Genomic DNA, 25,399 nt, shown 5'->3' with positions numbered 1-25,399 from the left:
CCTTGACAGAGTGTCTGTTGGGAAACAAGTCCTTTTCTGTGGTGCCCAGGCTGAAGAAAATACAACCAAGAAGTCAAATTCTGCAGCTGGGCACTAAGACTCCACGTTAATGGGATTGAATTTTCTTCTTCCTTTCCTTTTGGAACTCCAATGGTCTTATGATGCAGAGATTTAGAGTAGGGAAATGCAGAGTGAATAACTTTTTTTTTTTTTTGGCTGCATGCGGATTTTCTCTAGCTGTGGGGGCTACTCTTCGTTGCGGTGTGTGGGTTTCTCATTGCGGTGGCTTCTCTTGTTGTGGAGCACGGTCTCTAGGTGCGTGGGCTTCAGTAGTTGTGGCACGTGAGCTCAGTAGTTGTGGCTCACGGGCTCAGTTGCTCCATGGAATGTGGGATCTTCCCGGACCAGGGCTCAAACCCGTGTCCCCTGCATTGGCAGGTGGATTCTTAACCACTGCGCCACCAGGGTTATTACATAATATTGAGCAGCGTTCCCTGTGCTATACAGTAGGTCCTCGTTAGTTATCTATTTTAAATATAGCAGTGTGTGTATGTCAATCCTAAACTCGCAATATATCCCTCCCCCCACCCTTCCCCCCAACCCCGTAACCGTAAGTTCATTCTCTAAGTCTGTGAGTCTGTTTCTGTTTTGTAAATAAGTTCATTTGTATCATTTTGTTTTAGATTCCTCATATAAGTGATATCATATCATATTTGTCTTTTGTCTTTCTCTGTCTGACTTACTTCACTTAGTATGATAATCTCCAGGTACAACCATGTTGCTGCAAATGGCATTATTTCATTCTTTTTAATAGCTGAGTAGTATTCCATTGTATGTATGTGCCACATCTTCTTTATCTGTTCCTCTGTCGATGGACATTTAGGTTGCTTCCATGTCCTGGCTGTTGTAAACTGTGCTGCAATGAACATTGGGATACATTTGTTAATGAAGAGTAAATGCTATTAGTATAAGATTAAAGTGATGTTTCATGCTCGTAAACATTGGCCTTTTTGATGAAAAGGGTTTGGAATTTTAAAAATCTTTTATTTTTTATATTTCCCATGTTATACAGTAAGGTTTGGAAATTTTAATTCAGTGCCTGGATTTCTTTGGATGTGTCGATAAACAATGTGGGCCTCAGTTTTGCTATCTCTAAAATGGAGTCAGCTGTAGTCTCTGTTGTTCTGGACCTTGTAGGTTGTTGCAGGGATGAGCGATCGTGTGGGTAGATGCTCAAGACTTGGAAATGATTAATATTCACTCCCCTTGCCAAATACCTTCCCAGTGGAAATGCATGATCCATCATGCCCAAGTTAAAATTATATTGTAACTCTGAAACATAAAGTATTGTTTTGAAGCGAACTGAGATATCTTCCTGCAGGAGGAGAGCGTGTAAAGCTTGAACCACCTGCCCTGAATAGTGTGGTTTGAGAAGAAACAGTGACTTGAAGACCATCAGCCCTCATCTTTCAGCAGGCTACAGATCCAAAAGCTCGGCCACTGCCTCATTATCCTGATGACTCATAGAGCCAGAGTACTTTCCCTCTCCTCTGCTGTCCTTTTAAATTAAATTCATTGTTCTACAAGATGTCTGCGGTTCCCAGAAATGACGCAGGCAGTATGTGCCCTATTCAAAGCCCGGACATTTCACTCTCAGGACGTTCTCCCAAGAGATCTGGATGCTGCCACTTGCTACTATGCCTCTGACAATTCCAGTAACCCCTCTTCTTCCTTAACAGAAGCTCAGAGAGGACTAAGGATATATGGACTTCTTTTTTTAAAAAAGTCTTGCGAAGCCTACCTTAAAAATTTGGAAATCCTTGCCAAAATACATAAGAAAAAAAGTCAATTCCTTTGATATTATTTGACCAAATGGGTAGCATTTGACCACTTAGAGAGTGAAAAACAGGCATTTTACAGTAGCTTAAAAGCTAAATGAGAGGTGCTAGTTAACACATATTAATTAACCAGTTAACACACATCAATCCTTCTTCAGTCTCTCTCCTTGAAACAGGCTCGAAAAGCTTTTAAATGTTGTCAAAATGGGAGGCACAGTTTCTTGAACATCTTTTGTCACATGAAATAATTTCAAAGCAGCCAACATAATACATCTGCACAGAGAACACACCTGTTGGAAGTATGGTTGGTCGGTAGGGAAGCTATCCTGGAAATGTGCCCAAATGGTGAGTCAGCAGTTGCCATTTCAGTCACATCCCATTTTTAAAAGGGTGACGTTTGTCAGGTAATTTTTGCTTTTAACCAAACAAAAAGATTTCCTCGTTATTCTCCTTTCCATTGTTAACATTTTCCAATATGTGTACAGATTTACTATCTGACTTTTTCCTGTCAATCCTGTAAAGTAACTAGGGCAGGTGTTATTTTCCCTATTTCACAGATGAGGAGATTGATGATCAGAGGGGTCAGTGAACTTGGCCAAAAGCACACAGCCGGCACTCGGAGCTGGCTCTGACAAGGAAGACTTCAGATGCCCTCACTGTGGCACTGACTGCGACCAGAGCCCCTTGAGGTGGATGCAGGGCTGTAGTGAGAGCCTGTCAAGGGAAGACCCAGTTCTCTGCAGGGCAGGGAGTGGTGACTCGGGAGTATTAAAACACGTAAACTTTGCTGTAAGGACCTCACATTTCATCAGTGAATAGTGCAGGCAGATGCCTTTTTGCAGAGAAATATCACAATACCTGGAGCATCTGCAGTGCCTTTCTCTGAAATAGACATCTCACTGTACGAAGCTCAGGTTTCCAAAGGAATGTAACCTTTAGAAGGTGTTTCTTGATGTAGGATAGATACAAATTATAATATACTCTATTATATTTATATAATATATAATAAATATACATAGTAAAATATAAAATACGTTATATTTATATAATATAATATATTAATTTCACATTTTTAGTGACTGCTGATCCATCCACAATTGATTCCTCTTGTTGGGTTCTCTTCATAGAGACCCTTGTCTCCACTTCAAGCTAGTGCATTAAGTTTCTTCTTCTTTTTTTTTTTAAACATCTTTATAGGAGTATAATTGCTTTACAATGGTATGTTAGTTTCTGCTTTATAACAAAGTGAATCAGCTATACATATACATATATCCCCATATCTCCTCCCTCTTGCATCTCACTCCCACTCTCCCTATCTCGCCCCTCTAGGTGGTCACAAAGCACTGAGCTGATCTCCCTGTGCTATGCAGCTGCTTTCCACTAGCTAGCTATTTTACATTTGGTAGTATATATATGTATATATATATATATATATATATATATTTTATTCATTTGTTTTATTTTTGGCTGCATTGGGTCCCCGCTGCCGCGTGCAGGCCCTCTCCAGTTGCGGCGAGCGGGGGCCGCTCCCCACTGCAGCGCGTGGGCCCCTCACCGAGGTGGCCTCTCTCGTTGCGGAGCACGGGCTCTAGGCCCGCGGGCCTCAGGAGTTGTGGCACAGAGTGAAGGCCCAGCAGCTGTAGCACACGGGCTCGGCCGCTCCGCGGCATGTGGGATGTGGGATCTTCCCGGACCAGGGCTTGAATCCCGGTCCCCTGCACTGGCAGGCAGACTCCCAACCACTGCGCCACCAGGGAAGCCCCTGGTAGTATATTTTGATAGACCTTTTGTAAAGACCAATGGAAGCTACAGGCCAGGAATTGGGCACTCTGTGTGTATTATTATTATTATTATTATTATTTTCCCGGTATGCGGGCCTCTCCTGTTGCAGAGCACAGGCTCCGGACGCACAGGCTCAGCGGCCATGGCTCACTGGCCCAGCCGCTCCGCGGCATGTGGGATCTTCCCGGACCAGGGCACGAACCCGTGTCCCCTGCATCGGCAGGCGGACTCTCAACCACTGCGTCAGCAGGGAAGCCCTATTATTATTTTTTTTTTGCGGTACGCGGGCCTCTCACTGTTGTGGCCTCTCCCGTTGTGGAGCACAGGCTCTGGACACGCAGGCTCAGCGACCATGGCTCACGGGCCCAGCCGCTCCGCGGCATGTGGGATCTTCCCGGACCGGGGCACAAACCCATGTCCCCCTGCATCGGCAGGCAGACTCTCAACCACTGCACCACCAGGGAAGTCCTTGTGTGTATTATTGCATTTAACTTTCACAACAATCCTATTTTATATCTATTTTGTAGATGAAGACACTGAAACTTAGAAAGGATAACTTGCCCAAAGTTACGTATGCTGTAAATGGCCAGGTGTTCTGGTTATCTATTGCTGTATAACACATCACCCAGAAATTTGATGACTTATAATAACAATTGTTTTATTATATCCCATAATTTTGTGGGTCAGGAATTTGGACAGGGCTTAACAGAGAGAGCTTAACTCTGTTCCTTGTGATGTTGGCTGGTCAGCTTAACTGGGGCTAGAGAAGCTGTTTCCAAGATGGCTGACCACATGACTGGCAACTGGGCTGTTAGCCAGGGTCATCAGTTCTTCTCCATGTGGGCTTCTCCACATGGCTGCTGTGTGGCTAGGTTCCAAGAGTGTGTATTCCATAAGACAAGAAGTGGAAGCTGTCAATCTCTTAAAGCCCGGTCCTAGAAACTGTCCTGGTGACACTTCTGCTGTATTTTATTGCTCAGAAAGTCATGGAGCTCTCCAAGAGTCAAGGAGAGGGAACATAGACCCAACTTCTTACTGGGAAGAGTGTCAAAGAATTTGCAGCCATGTTTAATCTACCACAGCAAGGATGAGAATCCAGACTGTAGTCACTAGCCCACATTCTATCCCAACTAGTACAATACTGTATGTATTTCTCAATCATTGCATTTATCTCTTTGTATTATAGTGACTAGACCATGAGCTCCTTGAGGGCAGGCATCTTGCCTATACATCTTGGGTTGGGCATAATGTCTACCTGAGCATAGGTAATGATCCATAAATGCTGAAGGAATGAACAATGGAGAGCTGAGTTTCAGTCCTGGCTCTGCTTCTAAGCAGCTCTGTTAGCTCAAGAGGATATTGAACTACTCTGGGCCTTGGCTACCTGCTCAGTAAAATAAGGGGATGGGATTAGCTGATCCTTAAAGTCTTCCTTTTCCCAGCACTACCACTGTATTAGTCTGCTTGTGCTGCTATAACAAAATACCATAAACTGGGCAGCTTAAACAACAGATGGTTATCTTTTACAGTTCTGGAGGCTGGGAACCCCAATATCAAGATGCTGTTCCAGGGCTTCCCTGGTGGCGCAGTGGTTGAGAGTCCGCCTGCCGATGCAGGGGACACGGGTTCGTGCCCCGGTCCGGGAAGATCCCACATGCCGTGGAGCGGCTGGGCCCGTGAGCCATGGCCGCTGAGCCTGCGTGTCTAGAGCCTGTGCTCCGCAACGGGAGAGGCCGCAACAGTGAGAGGCCCGCGTACCGCAAAAAAAAAAAAAAAAAAAAGATGCTGTTCCATTTGGTTCCTGGTGAGAGCCCTCTTCTAGGCTTGTGGGTGGTCACTTCTTGCTGTATCCTCACATGGTGGAGAGAGAGAGAGGGAGAGAGCAATCACTCTGGTCCCTTTCTCTTCTTTTAAGGACACTAATCCCATCAAGGAGGCACTATTCTCATGATCTCGTCTGAACCTAATTGCCTCCCAAAGGCCCCACCTCTTAGTACCGTCACATTGGGGGTTAAAGCTTCAATATGTGAAAAGCATGCAGTCCGTAACAACCATTCTACTAATCTACTCAGATAATTAATTTCAAAATGAATAATACTCAGATACAGGTCTCAAATGAGAGGATTCTAGAAGTCAAGAAATCTGAGAGTAAAAAGAAAAGAGTAGAGGAAATGGGATTGTTCTACAGACGAGTGCGAAGGCCTCTAGGGAGAAGGGGAGTGGGCTTTAGGCTCAGATCTGATACTTGAGTTACAATGATGGCACTTGGAATAGAAAGGAAGGAAGTTGGAGGAGGTCTTTTCAAAGGTCGAAGACACTGGACTTGGGAACTATTTGGCCACAAGGGGTAGGAGAAAGTTGTAAGTCAAAGTGGACTCCAGATTTTGTACCTGGGTGACTGGGGGAATGCAAATTTATCTAACTGGCAGTAGTTCCCAACTTTGACTATACAGAGAACTACCCGATGAGCTTTTTAAAAATATTAATGCCTGGGTCCCTCTCAAAACCACTCAGATCAGAATTTCTGGAGATGGGCTGGAGCATCAATATTTTTTCAAAGCCCCTCAGATGGTTCCATTGTGCAGCCAGGGTTGATGACTTCTAATTTAGAGTTAAAGGCACTAGATTTCTGGATGCTGTGGAATGATAAGAAACTGAGGATCAAAGGCTGATAACCACCAAATAATTGGGAGAATGGGTTGTATGGTATGTAGAATAATGGCTTCCCAAAGATGTCTACAACCTAATCCTCAGAACCTGTGAATATGTTAATGGCAAAGGGGAATTAAGGTTGCTAATCAACTGACCTTAACATGGGGAGGTTATCCTGGATTATCCAGGTAGGTCCGATATAATCATAAGAGTTCTTAAAAAGTGGAAGAGAATGGTAGAAGAGAGTCAGAGGCGGATGTGGCTATGAAAGGATCACCAGAGAGATGCAACATTGTTGGCTTTGAAGACAGAGGAAGGCAACCATGAATCAATGAATGTGAGCTGCTGCTAGAAGCTGAAGGAAACAAAATAGAGGATATTCCCCTAGAGACTCCAGAAAGGAATGCAGTGCTACTGACACCTTGAATTCTTGCATTTGGCCTGATGAGACCTGTGTCGAACTTCTGACCTACAGAACTGTAAGACAATAAATTCGTGTTGCTTTGAGTTTGTGGTAATTTGTTATAGCAGCCTCGAGAAGCGAATACAAGTGGTCAGTTCAGGAAGGTTTCCTGAAGGAGGTAAATCTTGATAAACTTTTGCAGAAACGTTGGTGGAGCAAAACTCAGGGAGATAGATGCTGGAGTTTGAGTCCATCAGAAGAAAAATTTAAGAAAACAAAAGGCTGTATAATACCTACCCCAAATGTTTAAAATAAAATTTCAGAGGAATTTAGTGATTGTCACTAAATTCCGCAATGGAGTCAGAGGCAAAGAATTCTTGGGAATTTTTCTTGGTAATGTTACTTGAATTGTAATCAACTTCACAGATTTAAAGGCTGACAAAATACTTGTTTTACCTGGATGGTTTTAAATTACTTAAGTCATCAAAGAAAGCAGAGAGAATCTGCAGCTTCCATCCAGCCTGAATGTAAATCAGAGCTTAACATTTCATTCACTCCCCCTTAATCAGATCTGTGGACTGCACTGATTTCTTTTTATTGGGTCCTCCTGAATAAAAAACAGTTGGATAATCACACACACACAGAATGAGAGAGAGGGAGAGTGAGTGAGAGAGAGAGAGAGAGAGACCTTTCATATGTACATTTATTCATTAAGATATGTTTATTGCAATTTATGTATGACATGAGCCTCGTTAGGGATACATCAATGAATGAGATAGGCAAGGTCCTTGTTCTCGTGGAGCACACAGCCTGGTGGAAAACACAGACAAATAAGCAATTTATAGTAGAGTAGACAATATAGGTTGCTATGAGAGAACATGGAAGGGCCAACCGACTCAGTCTGGGAGTGGAAAGGGAGGAGTAGGTCAGGGAAGGCTTCCTGGAGGAAGATAACTTCTAAGCAGCATCAGCAAACCCTGGAAGACAGTTAAGAGTGGAAATTCTCAGGCCCATTAAACAGACCTATTAAGCCTGAAATTCTCTGAGTGAGGCACAAAAAATCTGTGCTTCAGTACATCTCTGGGTGGTTCATATACACGCTAAAATTTGAGAACCAGAGGATCATACCTGAGCTGCATGTTGGAATCACTTGGAGCACTTTTACACCAGACTGATGCTGTGGTCCCACTCTTAGAGCTACTGATTCAGTTGGTCTGGAATAGAGCCTGAGAAGCAGTATTTTTTAAATCCCTGCATGATTAAAATGTGATTTTAAAGTGCAGTTGGGGTTGAGATCACTTCTCTAAGCCGATCGCTGAAGCATGAGTTAGCCAGGCAGTGTGGCTGGTGAGAGGGCAGGAAGGGTATTACAGGCAGATGTGCCAAGGCCCGGATGTATCTGGGGCCCTGGTAAGCCTAGAGAGGACACACAACAAAATTCTGTGGCTTAAAATAAAGTTCATAGCTGTAAGTTTAAGTATTTATTGCAGTACTTCTTAAACATTAATGTACACAGAAATGATCTGAGGATCCTGTAAAAACACAGACCCTTATGCTGTAGGAAGGTTCTATAGCCCTCGCCGTTCCTGAGCATACATGTCAGAGCGGATGGGGACTGCAGAAGGGTGTGTGTATCCATAGCTCTAGGGCCAGCATAAGGGAACCCAGCTGGGGTGAACTGCAGAGGTCTGTTACTGGGCAGGTATGTTTTGAGGGCAAGGAGGAAAGATGCAGCCTACCACAACCTCCTAGCCTGCTCTTCTGATTATTCTAGATCAAGGTCGTACTGCTTTTAGCTCAGCAGTAACCCCCTCCACCTCTCAATCTAGCTGAGTGCATCCCCTGGCCAGGCTAGCACAGCCAGCTCATTAAGTGACCGCTGGAGCTCTCTGTAACCTGCCAGCCAGCCAGGGAGGCGCTGGCCTAGGAGGGAGGCTCTGGGGTGGGGGGGGCTCTCTCTCCCTCTTTCCACTTCCCCTGGCTGACAGCGGCGGTGCCTGCGGCAGAGCCTCCCTCTGCAGCAGCCCCTTGCACTTGGCTCGCACTTCTGGGCGCTGTCCATGGTTGCAGCATCTTTCGGCGCGCCACGTCAGGAGGCCGCAGCGGGGCCCTGCGATTGGCGGAGGAGCCCCTCGCCATCCGCCAACACCCCCGCCCCCGAGACTCGGCCCAGAGCTCCGGCCCCGCAGGCGCGTGCCTGCCAGCGTGCGGGGCGCGCCTTGGGGCTCCCGGGCGTCACACCCACTTTCCTTATTAGGGCAGAGTCAGGCGCCCCGAGCCGGCAGCCGGGCGCGGGGTGGGGCGGGAGCCCTGCGAGGCGACAGACGAGGGCGCAGCCACAACCTCAGCCGCCTCCGAGCGGTAGGAGGGAGCAGCCGGTCGCTGCGTCCGGGCCGGCCCCCTTTCCGGGGACCCGGCACGTCTCGCCCCGGAGGAGATAGTCCTCCGCGCTCTCTGGGTACCTCTGGTCCAAACCACTCGGAACGACATGGAAGAATTTTTGCAACGCGCCAAGTCTAAACTGGTAAGTTGAGGGAGCAAGGCTGTGTGTGTTGGTGCGCGCGCGCGTGAGCGCGCGCGTTGATGAAAAAGAAAGGACATTGCAGCAGAGGAGGAAGAAACAACTTTGCCACTTAGTTGTCAGGGTGTACGGACTGTCCTCTGGAAAGAATCTCGGGAACTCTGGGGTTTACAGCGGGCAGTCTGTCTCCAGAATCCTCCCTCATAGCCAAAGTGCCGGGCTGGGAGTGGTCGTGACCCGGCTGAAGTTGGGTGCTGTGTGTCCAGCTTTGGTCCCTTTGGCTTGAGGTTGGAGAGAGGCAGATCCAGCCAAATCTACAATTTGCTCCTGGAGGCTAGAGGATAAATGGGTGTGGTCCTTGAGAAAAAGAGCCCAGACTTCTGCAGAGGCGGTACGTGTAAGTGTAAAAGGAGAAGAAACCGTACTTTAGCTGGAGGGCGTGGCAAAATGTAAGTGAGGAGGTAATAAAATAATGCCGACTAGGAGTAACGTGTGAGAATGCGCAGTTTACCCGAGCATCCCTCACGCGGAGCTTGCTCCAGTGCGGGAGTTAGGGATATTCCAGTGCGAATCGAGTCTCTCTGGTCCCTGTTTAGAATTGCAACTTGGGGCAGAGGCAGAACGGGAGAACCCCAACTGTCGCTGGTGGTGTGAGGCTTGCCAGGCCATTGTTCTCCTGGGAAGAGACCAGCATGTTGGCTGGCTCTAACTGTACTGTTGTTCAAAGAGTGAAGGGTAATTTCACTGTGTGTATCAACAGTTGCTATACATTCTGGAACAACAGATTCTAGCAGTTTCCTAACTCCGAATTGTTTTGGTTCTCCAGCATTGCAGTAATGAACGTAAGGGAAATGTTTCTCTTTTGGCCCTTAAAACAAAGCTTTTGCCCATTTGGAAGCAATATCTTTAATGAACAGGGAAAGCACCTTGTACAGGCCTGGCTTAGGAGGAGATGCATAATTTATGTTGCCTTTAACCTTTAAACCTTCATAAAAGCCAAAATATAAAGTCTGCATTAAGATGACGTCTTAATCACAAGGCAGACTATTTGCAGGGTTATTACTGTCACTCATTTACCCTCACACTACAAAGGGAGTGAAGACAGATGTGTGATTCTTAAAAAGATTTAACTGTAAGTATCTTTAAGAAGACCATTAAAGTTGATTAATGCTAATATAAGTACTTTGTTTTCTACCTTAAGCCTCCCAGAGAGTTGATAGTTTGTGGGGATTTCAGAATTGAGGTTTGTGATAGTTTTTGTGTTTATTGCTGACCCTCTCACAGGTTTACTTGAGCACACGAAGGAGAAAACTGATTGAAGAAATCACTTGCATTTCTGATAGTATAAGTATGCTCTTTGTTCTTTACCTAACACTGAGTGAGAAATAATCAGAAAAGTTCAATTTTGGCAATTCGTTTTTTTGTGGATGAAAATAAATAGCAATCTACGATCACGCAATTGTAGACTGCACCTGTGTTCCACTCCCATAACATTTATTTTAATAATAAACATTTAGATTGTGGGGTTTGATGTGAGCAAGAGGTTTGTCTCATTTCTGAAGAGCAACTGCTGGGATCGAGAAATTCCCTATTTCAGAGTAATCAGTTGAAAGTCATGAGTAAGTTTATTTACCGAGTTCCTTCATTAGGCGAGCAATTACTCTACATTATTAAAAGAGTGACAGGAAAAAGAAGTGGTTGAAATACTATTCCCAGCTTCCTGCTTTAGCCAGAAGAACAATTACTGCTAATTTTAATTTTTTTCTTAGAATAGGTTTCTTGTTAGAGATCACAATTATCCTTTCATACTCAGCCACAATAAAGGTGTTTTGGTCACTTTCAGTGTCACATTTCCCCTGACAAATTACATTTTCTAGGTAAATAAAAATTTTACTTAATATGCAACATTCAACTATAGTAGTAGGTAAACCTTTTACTTTAGAGGATATATACCATTTTTTTAGGAGAAAAATATTAAGTCAATAATTATGGCATTCATTTGTGAGAAGTTTATCCATAATAAAATGGTAGGATTTAAAAAAATTAGATTAATCTTTTGGAAAACATTTTAGGGAGAAGAAAATTATCATGCTGGTTTTCACTTATGCTTTATTAGACCAGAATTAGATAGAATTTAGGTGTTATGTTTAAGCTGTTTTCCATCAGAAGTTGACATAGCTTTATCTATATGATACCTAAAAAAAGTCTAATGGGCAGGTTTTTGTCTACCTACTTGAATTCTTGCTTTGATATTCTGTAGATATGATACATGTCTTTTAATGGTTTGGAATAGCCAATGTCCCTTCCAAAGTCTTAATGGTACCAAACCAAACTTGGGTCCTCTTGCCTGCATGCAGTAAAGCCAATCTACTGACACTGGGTTGCGGTGAAGGAAAATGCAGCATTTATTGCAGGTGCCAAGCAAGAAGTCCAAGTAGTTAGTGCTGAGGAGGCCTGAACTCCCCAGTGGCTTTTTTTTTTTTTTTTTTTTTTTGTGGTACACGGGCCTCTCACCGCTGTGGCCTCTCCCGCTGCGGAGCACAGGCTCCGGATGCGCAGGCTCAGTGGCCATGGCTCACGGGCCCAGCCGCTCTGCGGCATGCGGTTTCCTCCCGGACTGGGGCATGAACCCGCGTCCCCTGCATCGGCAGGCGGACTCTCAACCACTGCGCCACCAGGGGAGCCCCCACAGTGGCTTTTAGGGAAAGGTTTTAAAAGACAGTGTGAGGGAGAGGGGTTGTGGGGTACGTGATCAACTCATGAACATTCTTCTGATTGGTTGGTGGTGACGTAATCGGGAGTCAGCATCATCAACCTTCTGATTCCAACTGGTCTGGGGTCTCTGTGCTTGTGGGCCACATACAGTTAACTTCTTCCACCTGCTGGCAGTTTCATTATCTGCAAAGAGCTCAAAGGATATGGCTCAGAATATTATCTATAGCCCTTGAAGAGGAACTAAAAGTCCTTGACTTTGTTTGATGGCTAAACTATGATTATTTTGTCTTGCTTGACTGTTTTCCTTTTTTTCTGCATTTTCTCACTTCTCTGATTAAATTTACTCTTTGGAACTCAGAGAAGGCCTAGGAGGCTAAAGTTTTTTTACAGACAGGAGAAAGGTGGAGGACAAGGTGGGGGAGGAGTCTGTTCCAGGAAGGCCTCATAGGGCCCTGCTCCGTTACATTAACATAACCTTGTCAACAATGGAGTTAGCTACTTTCAATAGACCAAAGGAATTTTAAATTGTAAAATGAAACTGCTATTAGCCAATAATAGCATCTCCAGTAATCACAACTTTGGGGAAATTGTTTGTATGCCCTTTCTTCCGACTAGGAGCATTTATTATTCATCTGTCATTGTGAGGAGAGAAACTCTGCTATTCTAAGCCAGGCCCTTGGGTTGAGCAGAAATCTTTGAAGGAGAAGGGATGTTTTTCATTTTTAATCAGGTAGTTTGGAGCTTATTTCTATTGAAATTGAGAGAGTGGTCTCTTAATTCTCTTTTTCACCCCAGTTCTGCTGGTCCTTAAACTGATGCAGATTCACTTACTTAATCTCATCTGGCTTTTCCTTAAATCTCCCCTTCTGATACCCACCCTTCATTCCTGAGAGTATGTGGCATTTATCAAAAATGGCAAAAGTAAACCTCAGGTGTGGCCTTGGATCACCACCTCCTGGATCTCAAATGCTTCTCAAGGGGGCCTGCCTTCTGCGTGGTTAGAACAGGCTTGGGTGCCTGGAGCTTCTCTGTAAAACACCTTACCTGGAGGTGGAGGACAGCAAGGGAAATAGTCACTCCTCCCAAGCACAGTCTCCAGAAATGGTGCCTTCTTGACAAATAGGGAACTGATCCAATTATTGTTAAAACAACCAAGACAGTAGAATAAGCACCAGGAGAGTAAGACCCACCCCCCACCGAGGCTGTAGAGATGGTAACCAAAGGATGATGCTTTTTACCTGGGTTCCCAGCTATGTTTCTGATCTGTATACTCACTGCTAGAACTAGAAATGAGTGGAAACACGTTTTCTTTCTCTCCTGCCAGTGCCCACCCAGCTTCCTTTTCCACCTGCCCATTTCTAGCTGGAAGAGGGACAGAGATCAAATCCTATAGTTCCAGGTCCATCCTTAAATTTTAGCCATGCTTTCCATTTTTAGTTACGCCATTTCCATAGTGATGTCTTAGTCATTCTTAGTTATACTCTTTCTGTGGTAAGATAAATTGAAGACGGGTAGGGAATGAGGGCTCCCAGCCCTAGACTGTGATTTGGGAAATGTCCTCCAATTTCATAGTGGTCAGCTCAAAAAAGTATTCAGGCTGAGACAGCCTCATGATGTCAGTAAATGGTCCAAGTTCCCATGAACTTTGGAGAAAAAAAAAAAGTAAATAAGGAATCAGACCCCTGGAACTCTGGCTGGCAGGAAGCCAGGGTCCCCATACCGGGTAGACTGCCTGCCAAGCCTCTCCCATTGCCAGATCCCACCAGCTGATGCAATACAAGCAGCTGCTCAGGGGTGGGGCATCACTGCAGCCCACATGCCCTCAGAGGTGAGTCATGAGCCAGCATTGGGCATTTGTGTAGTGGGAGTGTCAGCTGCCAGCAGAAGGATACAGGGCACATCAATATCCCAGGAATGCTGTGGGGAGAGGGTCACCGTCACTGCTAGAGTCTGGGGAATGCATCTGCCACTTGAGCAGTGACAGCTGCAGACGAAGGGCTCATTTCTGCAGTGGGAGTTGGTCCATATGTGTATTTCCGTAGAAGAAAAATTCTAGGTGACCCTAAATGTCAGCTTATACTCTGTGGTATGTAGCATAGGGACAAGGAAGCACATTCAAAACTCTAAATGAACAACCACATTAGAGTTGATAGAGGAGATGGGTTTTCAAAAAAAGAAAGAAAAACACTGCAGCATGTCTGCAGAGGAATCATTTGATTGGAAATTGAGAAATATATCCTTCCCGATTTCCTTTATAGGAACAGGGTCATGTGTATCAATAAAAAGCGTCTTTAAGATGAATGTTTCGTACCTTTTAAAGGGCCACTGTGGTAAGGACTGGTAATGATGGAGATGCTGGCGGAGGAGTTTCATTTGGAAAGCTGAGCTCGTTCTGATCACAGACCACAGGATCAGCTCCCTCCCCATCATAACCGAGGGCTGGTGCACTTGAGACTGTGCCTCTTGCCAGAGCATTCCCAAGCAAGAAACTCAGGAATCCAAAGTACTTCTGTGAATATGGTTCCACCGTCTTACGGGCTGATGAGAAAAGGGCCCTTGATTGCTTTAGTCTTAGAGTCAGCTCCATTTCTCACTGCCTGAGCCTTCAGACCGAGAGCTGTGGTTTGTCCCAGCCCCCAGGCCTGCGGAGAAGAACCAGGCTTTTTCAGTGTAAATCTCAGAGGGGACTGATCTTCCTCAAAGATAAACAATTGGCCAAAAAATAAATGGTGCATGGACTCAAGGCACACCGGCTTCAGTAGTTGTGGCACACAGTCTCAGTAGTTGTGGCCCCCTAGCTTAGTTGCTCCGTGGCAAGTGGGATCTTCCCGGACCGGAGATTGAACCCGTGTCCCCTGCATTGGCAGGCGAATTCTTTTTTGTTTGTTTGTTTGGTAAGAATTTTTTTTTTTTTTTTACATCTTTACTGGAGTACAACTGCTCTACAATGGTGTGTCAGTTTCTGCCCCACAACAAAGTGAATCAGCTACACATACACATACGTTCCCATATCTCCTCCCTCCTGCGTCCCCCCCTCCCACCCTCCCCAAAATTTAGACCAGCTAGGTAAAATGCTTTATCACCTGTTCTTCTAAAACACTGATCAACGGAACAAGTTTTACTAGGGATAACAGTGTAATTGTATTCTAGAGTTCATATCGGCAATATGGTTTATGACGTTGATGCTGGATCAGGATATTTCAATAGTATAACTGCTATTAATTGTCTGTTTGTTCAACGATTAAAGTCTCACGTGATCTGAGTTCAAAAAAAAAGATAAACAATTGGTCACTGCTGTTCAGACACCACCTTGGGTCTGGGAATATGCGATCAGGTGAGCAAGGATGCCCTTTAATCAGAAATTTGAGGAGTATTTTATGTTAACTATGTAAAAAGGTGACAGCTTTGGTATAACTTGTTTATTTCTATGTAGCATTTATTTGGGCAGATATTAACAATGTTTTAGGTTTGGTGTATCAGTCTGGGGAGCTCTGGTAAGCAATAGTGGTTTGGTGATGGACGTCTCACTCTACCTTTACATCTACTCCTCCCTGGGGTACTAGGTAAGCAGACAAGGGTGAGGGATGAATACCTGGGTCTGATTGAAGGCTGCAAAAGAGGAAAGAACACCTGGGACCAGAGAGGTAAGGTGCACGGTGTTGCCTTGGTCATTGATTCTTTTTGAACCCTGAGGTTTATTGGAGAGTCATGGAGTTTGGAGTCTTCTTTGAAAAGAAACTGGGGAGGGACAAGGCTGATATATTCAGGAGGCAGCATTCACATGGACTTTGATATGACTGGCACCCTCTGGGTTTGTGCAGTATGCAACCTGCACAATCATACGTGGCTGCCTGCCATGGGTCCCAGAGTAGCCTACTCAAAATCTCTGGCAGCATTCCAAATCCATTCCTATCTGAACTCTGTGACTTTGGGCTTTGGTTTCCAGGGAAAGGTAATCTTTCTTCTTAAGAGCTCTTGGGAGGCTAATTGGGCACTAGATTGCCCTGCAAAATCAGAGCCACAAAGGTTGGGTTAGAAAAACTAAGCTGATAATACAGCCTTGGGTTTTTATCTGAAAAATGAGATAATGATACCTACTTTGCAGGTTTGTCATAAAGCCAAAATAATGTACCTACAGCCCTCAGCACAGAACCTGGAACAATGCTGCTTCTCTCCATTTGCCCCCAAGCTGGTCCTTTCCTGCAGTTCCTTATCTCAGTGAACGGCATTATTATTCATCCAGTTTCTCCAACTGGGAACTTTCTTTTCCTCCATCCCTTCCCCACCCACCATATCCCAGACATCACTAAGTCATCCAGATGACTGCAATGGCCAGCTAACAAGTTGGTCTCCTGCAAACCACTCTCCCACTGCTACCAGGGAGATCATTGTGAAAGCATCTTTCACATCTGTCCCATCATTCCCTTAAATCCTTATTATCACTTTCCATTGCTCTTTGGAGAACCCACAACACTCTTAACCTGACTCTAGGATCTGACCCATCTGCTATCCAGCTTCTGCTGGACTCTCCTCCTACCTCCCTAAGCTTGACTAACTCCTACCTCTTCTGGTCAGGTTAAGGAGAAGGGAAACCTTTTGCTGAATGACCCCTCCCACCCAGCCTCCCCAATTCATGAGTCTAAGTCAGGTTTTGGAGTGATGTTTTTAGGTCATTGACCTCAGCTTGTTATTATATCTCTATTGGGCATGTTTGTTTGATGAATGAGAGTAAGGACCAGGGTCTCTGTATGGGTTTGCTCACCACTGTATCTCCAGAACCTGGTGCAGTGCCTGAAGCTCAGTAAGCAGTTTTTGTTTGTTTGCTTGTTTGTTTGTGAGGTATTTTTTGCCATTAATCATGACACATTATCTTTAATTAAGTACAAAGACCCTTCCAATCATGTCACCTAGCGGTCATTTCACTGACTGCCCTGTTTGGCTGCCAGTCTCTTGTCTCTCTCTTTAGCAACGGTAAGGCAGATATCTTTTTCTCAGAGAAAAGAAATCCATGGTTTGTTGCCTTTGCAATAACAAAAATGTTGGAGAGTGGGGAGGCAGAGATGTTGCTGTTGGCATCTTCCACATGAACCACATCAAGAGAACCTGGTTGTCCCTTTCTGCTGGCGATCACACCAATTCTTCCCAAGGTAGCGCCTCTGATCACCATATACAGGTTACCAGTGTCAAACTTGTTGAAATCAGTCATCTGGCCAGATTCCAGATCAGTCTAAATGGTGTCGTTCACTTTGAAGGGGATAGGATGATGGATGGTGCGAGCATCATGGATCAGTAGATGAGGGCTTCCTTTCGTGCCCACAAAGATCTTTCTTACTTTGTACAAGTTGTACTTGGCTCCTCCGGTATCATACGATGATACAACGAAGTAACCCTTGTATCACAGATCAGATAGCAATTCTCCCCAGTCTTGCCAATGCTGCTGACCTCCTTGAAGCCAGTAGATGAAGTAACCCTTTTATCAACTGGTTACCTTGCCATCAATCTTAAGGAACTGCTGCGTGCAGATCTTCTTTACATTTCCTGTCAGGGAACACTTAAGTCTGTTCCTTAGAAAAAGATGAGGGTGAGACACTCTTTCAGCTTGTGGGGATCACCTGATGGATGCAGAGCAGACATACTGGTCAGTTTACTCAGCATTCAATGCTTTGGAGCTGCTACATGTTTCAGGGGCTTCTTGGGACCATGAGCCATGACTGCGCTCAGCACAGAAAGAATACAGTGTTTTTAGAATGAATGAAGCCATAAGGCAAGAAGCTTGCACAAAGCATGAGACATTGTAGTGGCTTAGTAAAACGAATAAGTGGATGAACAGGTGCAGACTCCTAGAGATCTGAATCTGAAGAGGGGATGGCGACAGTGTAAGGGAATTCTGGTTGGTTTACTAGAAGGAGGTGAGAAACAGTAAGGTCAAGGAGTGCCATACAGCCCTTTTGTATATGGTACACACTTCATACAGAATGTTCCTGTAAAATAATGAGGCTAGTTTTTATGCATGATTGCTTGGAATCTGTAAATAGTGGTGGTATTAAAGCATGAATGGATGGGAGAGAGGCAGGGGAGGGAATGGGGCGCTCTGCAAAACCACAGTGGGCAGATCAGCAGACAGAGTGGAACTATTAGAGCCTTAGATCCTCTGCTGTGTGGTCCAAAGGGGAAAAATTAGACTCCCCCAATCCCAGCCACTACACCAAGCTTGCCCAGCTTGTTTGGCTGCTTCTGGGCCAGTATTAATGTCATGAGAGAGATTGGCAGAGAAGATTTTCAGTCCTTGAGAGGAAAGGTGAAGGCCTTCCAGACTGGCCTCATCTGTCAAATGGGAACAATAGTATATTAGGGCTGTTGCAGGTGTGTCTGTACTAAGATAAGAATGTGTCCTCCACCCACAGTAATAAAAACATGAATAGGACCACGGTGGACAAGAGAGCCAGGAAGCCCTATTTACATTTTATAGAAACAGGGATGATTTTTAGCTCCCTTTAGTTCTAATTTGTTGATTATCTGTCTTAGCTCTAAGAAATAGATTTTTCCACTTAATACCCAAAGTAGTCTTGTGAGGTAGCTATTATTTCCCATTGCAGTTGAGGAAACTGAGGTTCAGTGGGGCAAGAAGTTTGACCAAGGTTTCACAGCCAGTAAAGAACAGAGCCAGACTTTGCTCCCAGATCCCCTGACTCCCATTCCAGGACCCTCTGCCACATTCGTGTCTTCCCACCAGATATCCTGGAACATTTAACTCTCTTTAAATAAAACGTGAGCAACTCGGCAGGTTTATGGGAGGGCTGGGTAGTGAGTTCACTTTGACCCAAGAGAGGTTCATTTCTTTGTTTTTTATGTTAAAAAACCCTTGGATAACTGAGTAATCAATCACGATTACTGAGAACCTGCTGTGAGAAAAATATGGTGCTGGGCTGTCTATGATTTGGTTGAACAAACTGGGAGACTGTTTCACTGTCTACCTAGGTGAAAGAAAAATAAAACACTGATAAACTATTTGGAAGATAGGGTCTGTGACTAGTTTTAGAGTGACTGAAATATTGTGGGTATTTAGTGAATTTTTAATAATGAGAATGGCTTTTTAAAAAACAGAAGTTGTTCCTTATTTGCCATCAAGGTTGTGAGTACAGCTTTTTGTTTTCCAGCTTCCTTCATTGTTTTTTCTTTGTTTTTGTTTTTGTTTCTAACAAATGACAGTTTTTAATGACCTACAGTAAGCTTTCTTCTGCTCTTGTTTAGATTTCTTATATTAAAAACTGATGCGTGAAAACATGTGCAAACATTATTTCGATTCAGAAACTTATTTAGATTTAGTAGTATCATGTATAGATAAGTAGTAATTAATACAGTGAAATTCTCAAAATGCATTTTTTAGCTGAAACCTTTTCTCTGTAATTTTATCATTACCATTTTCTTTATGAATAGTGTACAATTAAATGTGAGCTCCAGTTCAAATCTCAAATTCTGAATATAGTCTATAAAGTATTCTTTTTAACACACTATTAACAAAAATTTCCATGTGGTGACCAAACACATTCATATACATTATCTTTTTTTTTATTGAAGTATAGTTGACTTACAATGTTGCATTAGTTTCAGGTGTACAGCACAGTGATTCAGTTATATATAGTCTTCTTCAGATTCTCTTCTCTTATAGCTTATTACAAAATACTAAGTATAGTTTCCTGTGCTATACAGTAGGCCCTTATTGATTATCTATTTTATATATAGTAGTGTGGATATATTAATCCCAAACTCCTAATTTATCTCTCCCCTCCTTTTCCCTTTGGTAACCATAAGTTTGTTTCCTATGTCCGTGGATCTATTTCTGTTTTGTAAGTAAGTTTATTTGTATCTTTTTCCTTCATTGTTGTCACTCTCTTGATGGAGACAGAAGAATTGTTTGATTGAGTGAGTGAGTGAGTGTAGGTTGGGTGAGCTCAGCTCGGATGACACAGCTGGCCAGAAGAGCTGGGATTAGGACTCAAGTTCGCCGCTGTACAGAGCTTCACTTTTGCTCTTGAGTCTGCCAGCTTAGCAGTGCCTCAGAAAACTGCTGGTTATACTCGGAGACACATATAGGGGTGAAGGAACAGAGGGAGAAAGGAAAGAAGGAAGGTGGAGGTGGAGTTGGAAGGGAAATAGGAGATAAGTGAAGAATAACAGGATTCAGGGGGGAGGGCAGTTTGAAAAGTGGTGAGACATAGAAGGAAATCCTTCCAAAAGCTCAGAATGGAATGATTTGCAAGAGCAAGAGCTCATGTGTCTGGAGTTCACTTTATTTGGCCACATCAGCCAACCCAAGGTTTCCAGAAAACTGAAAGTTACACAAAGGCAGCTTTCCTTCAGACCCCTGCAATTGAGTATTAAAAACATATCTTTATAATTGGTTCTTTTCTCACAGGGAGGTCCCCCAGACTCTCTTTCTGAGCCCGTTGGTATGATGATACCTGTAAGTCATTTGAAGAATGCTGGGAAAGTAGTAAAGACTCACAAATGTTAGTGCTCATCGTCATCCTCATTACTTGCGCTTTGACAGAATACCCACGAGCTTGGTTTCTCAGAGCAGGGTGGTGGGAGAAATGGTTGCCAGAGGCTGTAATTGCTTATAACTTACAATAGGGGAACTGCACAAACAAAACCAAAATCAAACAAACCTTTAAGAAATGGACCCAGTTAAGAATCCGTCTACCAATGCAAGGGACATGGGTTCGAGCCCTGGCCTGGGAAGATCCCACATGCCGCGGAGCAACTAAGCCCGTGCGCCACAACTACTGAGCCCACGTGCCACAAGTACTGAAGCCCACACCTAGAGCCCATGCTCCGCAACAACAGAAGCCACGACAATGAGAAGCCTGCACATTGCAACAAACAGTAGCCCCCCCGCTCGCCGCAACTAGAAAAAGTCCGCGCACAGCAACAAAGACCCAACACAGACAAAAATAAATAAATAAATAAATAAATTTATTTAAAAAAAAAAAAAGAAATGGACCCAGGTTCTCAGCAAGTGTCATTCCATCTGATGTAGGGCAAATGGTCCTAAATACCTGCACAGCCTCTGGAGGCCATAACATCAGTGACAGAAAGTTCACAGTAATGACCCTGAATAATCAAGGAAGAAAAACTATTTAAGCTCGGTGTCTGTTTAAGAGAAGGTGGGGTATGTGAGCAATTTCAGAAAAAAAAAAAATCCAGCTCAGATAATTAACATAGAAAAAATTGAACAGAAATTGTCACACAGAGGGTAAGCTTCAGTTGTCTGGAAAAGTCCCTTGCATAGGTGACCTCATTCTTAAGCGAAGCCAGATATGTGAAATGTCATGGTTTATAGCAAGTGATCATGAGTCAGGATGGAGAGTGATGGTGCTAAAAATGTGAGCCTGATGTGGGAAGGCATAAATAGGCCCGTGGCACATACAGGATGGGAGAAGCCCCACTCTCCACTCCCACACTGAGTTGAGAACCAGATTAATCTGGTTCTGGACTCGGTAGAGAAGTTGCAGCAATGACCACGGCCTGTAAAATAACATCCCTAAGAACAGCCGGAGAGGGAGGGGCAGCCTGCTGCTGGACTTTCAATTATCTGAAAGGTTGCAGTGGAAGATTTCCCACGCGTAGGAACTATTTCTTTCTCTCAGTTGAAAAAAATAGGACTTTAATGGCTTTGTTTTACTGTATAGTACAGAGAACTATAAGGGAAAAGAATCTGAAAAAAAATATATATATGTATGTATAACTGAATCACTGCTGTACACCTGAAGCTACACAACATTGTAAATCAACTATACTTCAATAAAAATTAAAAAGAAAAATAAAAAAGGATAAGTGGCTTATTTTTAGAGGCCCAACAATTCAGTTATGTCCTTTTTTTTTTTTTTGCTGTGAAAAATTATCTATTAATTAATTGAAGGGTGCAAGAGAGAGTTGTACATGCTTCCCTCTTGCTCTCCAGAATGGAAGAGAAGTCAGGGCTGGAGCAGAAGCTCATCCTGACGTAGGAGCGTTTTGCTAATCTTTGCGCTCTTCATGCACGTTTTCTCTAGCAAGTGGCCTGTGTTGCTGGCCAGACTAGCACCTGGCCCTGGGTGGACAGAAGTGTCCTGACAGATGGATAGATTAGCTGCTTGCCTGCCACTGGTATGTCTGCGAGGACACGTGCCTGGCTGCTTCCCTGGGAAGGCAGTGTCCCTGAGTCCCTTTGCAGGGAGGCGCGGTGGGGGGGCAAGTCACTCTCTGGCCTCCATCGTCTGCTTTGTTAACACTTTCATCTTCCCCCTGCCCTTAGCAGCCTGATTTGGTTTGTATGCAGCATCTCCTGGCTGAAACACCACGTAGAATTCTCTCACCCTTTGGCAGCTACCATATAAACAGACTTCCAAAGCCACTGACTTTTGGAGGCCTGGATTCTTTCAAAGAAAGGTGAGCAGCGTTTTGACCAATCCGTGTGGATTAATACAAACCTCAGTTTCAGTTCAGGGTTTGTTTTATATTTTGTGTGTTTATCAAAATCATTGGGAGAACTGGTTTTTTTTTTCTTTTTAGATTGTAGGCAAATTGAAAACATGGTCTTAGGACATGTATATAGGTCATAGAGAAAGATAAACAAGAGGGAGGATTTTACTCTGTAGCTGAATATTTCTTCTATTCTTTATTTGTGAATTTGCTTTGTAAGACCCTGACATAAAGCCATGTACAAAGCAAAGCAACCTCATTGGTGTGGAACTGGTCATGAGCTTGCCAGTTGGCTGATTCCCCCTGGACCGTGGCCTGAAGCCAGTCTCCAAAAAAATCCAGACATAAACTCACTGTGGTGGATGCAGATCAAAATACCATTCCAGAACTGGCTTTTAAAACATTTTGAAAAATTCATTAGCTCTCCAAAGTGTTATGTCACTCTGAGCCCTATGAGGGGGGAAAATGTATTTCTCACACCTATAGAATTATTTCATGCTAAAATAGCCTTCTGACCAAGTATGACATTGCTGTAAAAATCAATTCACACACACAGGGTTTCATAGGCTGGCATTTACATAGACTGTTCTGATGAATCTCATAAACACTGAGTCATGCTTCTTACTACTGGCCTCTTTCTCCGACTTTTGCTCTCAGCAAGATTTATATACAGCCACCCTGATTGCTGTGTTACACTGGACACACCCTGGCCCGTCACTTCTGGGAGTGCTGTGGAAACAGGCATTGGGATTCCACATGTTTAAACACAGCGTTCTATAGCAATAGTCTTTCGTTAGTGATTTCTTGCTTTGAAACTGTTAGTTATTTTAATCACAGATCTTTACATTTGAAACTATTATAAAAGGATAGATCTTTAACATTGAAACAGGTGACTTTAGACTATTTTAACCTCCTAGTATTATGTTTTAGGCTTCATTTATTTATAAAATAAGAAACATTAAAGCAAATTTAGGAAATAGAGGAAAACTGAAAATGAACTGTAAACAATAGAAAAAAAGCCTAAAAATTAACCACTTTCATTGAAGCATGACTATTGGCAATATTACGGCAAAGTAGTTTTCTTAGTTTTTCCTGTGTGTAGGATTAGAGTAGGATATTCATACATTTTGGTACCCTGATTTTTATTTTACTTAACATAATTTATTAAATATTTCCCTATGTTATTGCATAGCATCCTGAATCGACATCTTAAATAATAGCACGCATTTTTATAAAGAAGATGGACTGTGGTTAAACATTTTGATTGGCCCTCTTTTTTTGCTGTTGTTAATTACACTATAACAAATATCTTTGTACCTAAAACATTTTGTCCTGTTTAGGATTAGGTCCTTAAAATAGCTTCTCAAATATGTAATTACTGGAGCAAAAGATACAAAGAGTCTCAAGTTTCTTGGTAAATCTTTCCAAATTGATTTCTGGATGAAATCCACCAAATTCCAAGATTCAGAGCAGCTCAGAAAGGTTAACTTGTCTCATAGAACGTTGTGACAGAGCCAAGCAAAAATTTCAGGTCTCTTTGACACCTAGGTTTGTGCTCCTGACAAATCTGAGAGACTGTACAGTACTATGCTAATTTTAAAAATGTGAATTTGATCAAATAATCTGAAGCTGCCTTGCCACTAAATTAAGACAATCATAATACAATCTATGCCACACCAGTTACAAATGTTATTTGGGACTAAGAAGCAGAATCTGCCACTTTTCTCTTTTTCTTTTCACTTCCTCTCTCAATTATTTAAAAAAAAATTGAGCCTTATGGAGCAGTCAAGCTAGTTGCTGTTATACTTGGCGTGGTAATTCAAGCCAAGTAGTATTGCACTTCATAATTGCCTCCACCTATGTGATCTCATTTGATCAACCTTGGGGTAGGACACATCTTATTATATCTACATCAGAGGAGAAGAAAAAGGCCAGAGAGGTGAAATCCAGCCTTGCCCAAGGACACACAGCTGCTAAGTGGCAGAGCTGGGCAGAGAGTCTGTGTCTTCTGAGTCCCATGCCTTTGCTTCCAGTCTTATCTGTAGGAACAAACATTGGTCTACCCTTTCAAAAGATAGTTTGATGGTTTCAATTGGAGTTTGGTTGCTTGGCTTTATCTCCATATGAGAAAATGACTGAGTAAAAATATACAACACTTGTCCAAGAGGAGAATATCCAATGATGAAACACATTCCTGCTGAAGCCGTGTTGCAGGAAACACGCAGGAAAGCAAGCCCACTGAGCTTGCAGTTTTGTGTGATGGCCTCTGACAAACAGTTTGCAAATGTGAGATTGATGGATGCATCACTGGTGGAAACATGTTGAGCTCCACAGGCTCTGGAGACCAAATGTCACCTGTGATGGGAAGGAGGCTCCTGAGAAGCAGGTCTCTGGAGGGCCTGTGGGCATCATCCTTCATACCTGTGATGGGACTACGGGTGCCTGGATGTCACTTGTGTCAGCTTCGGCTGAGAGGTCTATGTAATGGGGGGAAGGGAATTTAATTGCCCGTAACAGGAGCTCCTTCCCTCCTACAAAGGAGGTGTAATTCTGTCAAATTCTCTCTCTCTCTGTCTCCACCCACCTTACCACTATTTTTCCATTTGGATCATATTCATTAACTGGCCAAAAACCTAAATGCACCCCATATTGATGCAATAGAGAGTAATTTTAGTTTAGTGCAATTTAATGTAGTTTAAGCTGAATTCTTCTCTTTCCAAAGTCTCGCACTAAGAAACACCTATATCTCCAGACCAACATTTCTTATGCCATGGCATGACAGAGGCCACGTGGTTGCTAAATTTAATACATGCAAAGATAAAGATGCATCAGACACATTAGCCCCTGGATAGAGGTCCTGGTTTGCCTGTATCTTTCTTAAGAGTTTAATTAATTCATACTGGTGAAAAAAGTGAAACATCCACAGAGAATTGAAAGGAAATTTAGAGAGACAGAACTCAAGGTTAGTCTGGGCTTGAAATTCTGTCATTAATGAAATTTTCAGGTTTATAGGACACCAGTTTT

General features: G+C 43.5%; 1 protein-coding gene and 1 pseudogene across 5 annotated transcripts in view; one reads left to right on the top strand and one right to left on the bottom strand.

The window, feature by feature from the left end:
• The first annotated feature begins 8,852 nt into the window (after positions 1-8,852).
• Positions 8,853-25,399, top strand: part of PRUNE2 (prune homolog 2 with BCH domain) — a 270,129-nt gene continuing 253,582 nt past the window's right edge. For all 4 annotated transcript variants that reach the window (XM_081236833.1, XM_081236832.1, XM_081236831.1 and 1 more), the window contains exon 1: positions 8,853-9,199. In XM_081236833.1, the coding sequence (XP_081092959.1) occupies positions 9,164-9,199 (36 nt within the window). In that variant the 5' untranslated portion in view covers positions 8,853-9,163. The remainder of the gene's footprint in view (positions 9,200-25,399) is intronic.
• On the bottom strand, positions 16,903-17,566 carry LOC308618780 (small ribosomal subunit protein eS4-like; annotated as a pseudogene). The gene has a single exon. The product of its transcript is annotated as a small ribosomal subunit protein eS4-like (transcript).

This window comes from Mesoplodon bidens, assembly GCF_964165515.1.
Source record: "Mesoplodon bidens genome assembly, chromosome: 6".
NCBI classification, from domain to species: Eukaryota; Metazoa; Chordata; class Mammalia; order Artiodactyla; family Ziphiidae; genus Mesoplodon; species Mesoplodon bidens.
Note: the sequence above shows the minus strand (reverse complement) of the source record. Positions and strands in the feature narration are given on the sequence as shown.